Here is a 3,751-nt window from a genome sequence, read left to right on the forward strand (position 1 = left end):
TGGATAGCTGGCCAATCACAGCATACCTCGCTTTTTCAGACCGATGAGTTTTGTAAAAATCGACGCGTTTCAAAAAGGCGGGGCATAGAGGAGAAACAATAATGTACAGTATGTGGAAAATAATGTGTTTTTTAAACTTTAAACCACATAAACATTTCATTACACCAAATACACAAAATAATGTTCTTTTTAGCAGCATCATATGACCCCTTTAAATACTTGATAATTTCACCTTTTCATGGTGTGGTAATATAGGTTACAAAAACACACGTCATTCAGTGAAATGGCAAAAAACACTTTTAATGTTAGATTTTTTTAAAAACAAGTAGATGTTGTGAATAATTGTGATTAACTTTACTGGTCAAGTTCACTGTTTGAAATAGGTGGCCATTTGATTGCCTGAAATATCAGCTGATGTAGAAGTTTCATCATTCAGGGTAATGGTTTTTTCATTCAGTGTAATGCAAATTCTCTGTTACACCACAGTGTCATCCATTACACTGAATGACAGTATCACTGTATAAATAACAATTTTAACATCTTATTTACCGGTATATTACAGATAAATGAGGAATGTTTAGAATTGACAAATATGTGTGTGGCTGCAAGCAGGAATTTTTGAGGCAGAGCGTCAGAAACAAAGTGACAAGCTAAGCAAGCATGTCAGGGGAGCATCAGGAAAATGCTTATTATATTTCAACATCTGTTTCTGCAGTCATTTACTCAGGATTATTATTAAAACTAATTTAATGACACAGATTAATGCTAAAAACATTTCAGTTATGGGAACAATGGCAATGTTATCTCTCTTTTTGGCAAATCGTCATTCAGAGTAACAAACCATGGTCATTCAGTGTAACACATATATTTATGTAAAAACAAAACAATATACTTATTCTGACCTGTACTTATTAAAATACAAATAAGAATATATGATCATACTAAATTTTAATATATTTTAAATGATTTTCACTTCCTTACAAAAACTTCTTGCTGGCAAACTGGAAAACATAGTGGTTTGAAGGACATTAGCAAAGTATAAAGATTTAAAAATTAAAGTTAATTGGTATTTGAGGGCTGCACTGTGATGCTTAAATAGAGTCTTTTAATATGTCATCAAATGATTCATATTTTAAATATGCCTAACAAGATTTTTTGGTATATAAATATTGTTACACTGAATGACAAACATGGTAAAAAATGCATGATAATAATTTTGTTTTTGTTCAGAAAAATATAAACTTAAACAGGACACATTCTAATGTATGGGGGAAAACAAAACTTAAAGCTGTATTGCACTTTTTTTTTTTTATGCTTGAAACACCCTTTTCGTCTTTGACCCATATATAAAATTTGTGCATAAAGTATATTTGGTGTTTGGATGTTTAGTCCAAATGACGGTTCCTCTGACTAAAAATAAAACATGATTTCAAGTCATATATAAAAGGTTGAAAATATTTAGATAATTATTGCAATACAGTACTTACCCAACTGCTAAAATGCTCAAATTCAACAAAACTAACAATATGTACCATGTAAAGCCCCAGTGATGCTATATTCACGCAAGAAATAATTATAAGTCAGTAACTGATGCGTAGGTTTTGTTAAGGGGAAGGAAGCAAACCTTGACAGTGCAGTCCTCTGAGGCACTGGCAATAACATTGTCATCATGTGGACACCACTGCACATCCAGCACCGGAGCGGCATGACCGCACACGGTCGGGGTGTTCTGGTCCACTCGACCGCTCTAGTGTTAAGAGACACAGAAACTATGTGAGCAGAACCATTTGATTATGCAAACTAATGTAAAATACCAACTGTAAATCAGGGCATATTTAAGGCATTGTTATTGCGAGAGAACGCATGCCAACCTTGGCGAGCGGTAACACAAGAAAGGCTCCGCCTCCTCCGGCCTCAATGACAACAGCAATGAGCTTCGGATTGGCAGCGCACAGCGGACCGTCCCATGTCACGCGCGATACTCTGACATCATCGAGGCAATGCTCAGCCTTCCAAGCCTGGGCAAACACATGCCTGAACTTACTCTGCCTGACAACACCCCTCCTGAAGGACATGGCTGTTGAAGAATAGTGGCATATAACGTTAGTCATTATTAAATAAATCAATCATGGCATATTTTTACAGGAGTATAACATAAAGCAAATAAATTGTCAACAAATCATAAAATAACACAGACTTTAAGATTAAATTGACATGATTATTTGTATAGTAACAATAGGAGAGCAAAAACCCAGTTGCAATTTGGTGTGCAAATACATGCAAGAAAAAAGACCAATCACAATTCAGTATGCAAATACTGCAATGACATCAATAAGTCAATGGGAAATTTTCAAACTTCAATCATGTCTTTGTTATACTCACATTTATTTTGAAATGTTCTGTGCAGCTATTAAAAAACACCATAATTATTGTCCAACAAACAAGATGCAGTTCACTGTATCATGTTCATTTTGTGACCCAGCAGTGGGGCATGTTGTCACAAGCTTTAAAGGCTATTATTGGCTTTTTAAATAGTAAAATATTAGTAACAGCAAAAAAAATGCAAAAGATACTGTATAGAAAAATCAACCACTGTTTGAAGTTAAAAAGTCATTAATATATATATATATATATATATATAAATATGTATAAACATTTATAATGTTACAAATATTTCTATTTCAAATAAATGCTGTTTTTTTTTTCAAAAACATGAAAAAATTATTATTATTATTATTCCAATTAATTATATAAACCCTGGTTTATTTTTGGCCATAATCTCAAAATTGCTGCCAATAATATGTTCTATCACATAAAATGTGATATTATCTACTTTTCAGTTCTATTGACCATTAGGCTATTAGGTCAGAAAGGCTTAAGTATTGAAGTAAAAGTGAGAGCCCCTCTTGTCCAGTGAAACTCTAGAAGGCTGCAGCTCTCACGTGTCTGTGACTGTGCAGGGATGAACATGACACAGCTCAAGTCAGAAACCACAAACCATCAGCATTTAAGGTCTGATGTTCGGTCACCTTCCATTACACATGTATATTCTAAAGAGATCTAATGAGATCTATTGACTATATATTTGGACAAATCAACCCTCCCTGAAAACCTTTCGTATTTAATGTGATAAAACTAGAATCAATAAAGCCATGTTAAAACAGTAAAACGAACTGTAAACATCCCACTATAAATAGCTTACAACTTTGTTAATCCTAAAGCTGTGACATGTGAACTGTGGTCTAAAGGTGCTTTCCAGGAGCCAGTTTTCATGGGATATTTCCATCAACTGCAAATTCTGCTATTTTCTTTATTGTGTCTGTTATATGGGTCAGTGAGTTATATGTTATTCAAAAATACACCAAGAAAGGCTATTCATACTAGAATGAAAACACATTTCTATGATGATTTTAATTTCCGAATAGAGTGTTCATGGTGTAATTTATAAAAAGAGAGAAAAGAATTAAAGTCTCATTTTCAATTAAAGTTTCATTCTCAGTCTCCTTTGTTCAAATAAATAAGCAATTGTTTTAAAATATCATTATTATTTGGGGGACAAATTGTTTGGTAACCAATATGCAGGAATCCAATTTGATGTCAAAGTGGTCACACTTTCATTAAAGTCATTGAATGTAAATAACTGTATAAAATTGTACGAACTTTTACACATGTACACTCTTTTTTATACTTATATATATATATGTGTGTGTGTGTGTGTGTGTGTGTGTGTGTGTATATATATATATATATA

The 3,751-nt window shown here is 33.0% G+C and overlaps 1 protein-coding gene across 2 annotated transcripts in view; it reads right to left on the minus strand.

Annotated features, from left to right (window-relative positions):
- The window catches only part of LOC107710519 (coronin-1B-like), a 23,198-nt gene that overhangs the window by 18,654 nt on the left and 793 nt on the right, over positions 1–3,751 (minus strand). For both annotated transcript variants that reach the window (XM_016515415.1, XM_016515339.1), the window contains 2 exons: positions 1,872–2,077; positions 1,625–1,747 (listed from right to left, as the gene is read on the minus strand). In XM_016515415.1, the coding sequence (XP_016370901.1) occupies positions 1,625–1,747; positions 1,872–2,075 (327 nt within the window). In that variant the 5' untranslated portion in view covers positions 2,076–2,077. The remainder of the gene's footprint in view (positions 1–1,624; positions 1,748–1,871; positions 2,078–3,751) is intronic.

The sequence above is a fragment of the Sinocyclocheilus rhinocerous genome, unplaced genomic scaffold (assembly GCF_001515625.1).
Source record: "Sinocyclocheilus rhinocerous isolate Xijiao unplaced genomic scaffold, SAMN03320098_v1.1 scaffold611, whole genome shotgun sequence".
Taxonomy (NCBI): Eukaryota; Metazoa; Chordata; class Actinopteri; order Cypriniformes; family Cyprinidae; genus Sinocyclocheilus; species Sinocyclocheilus rhinocerous.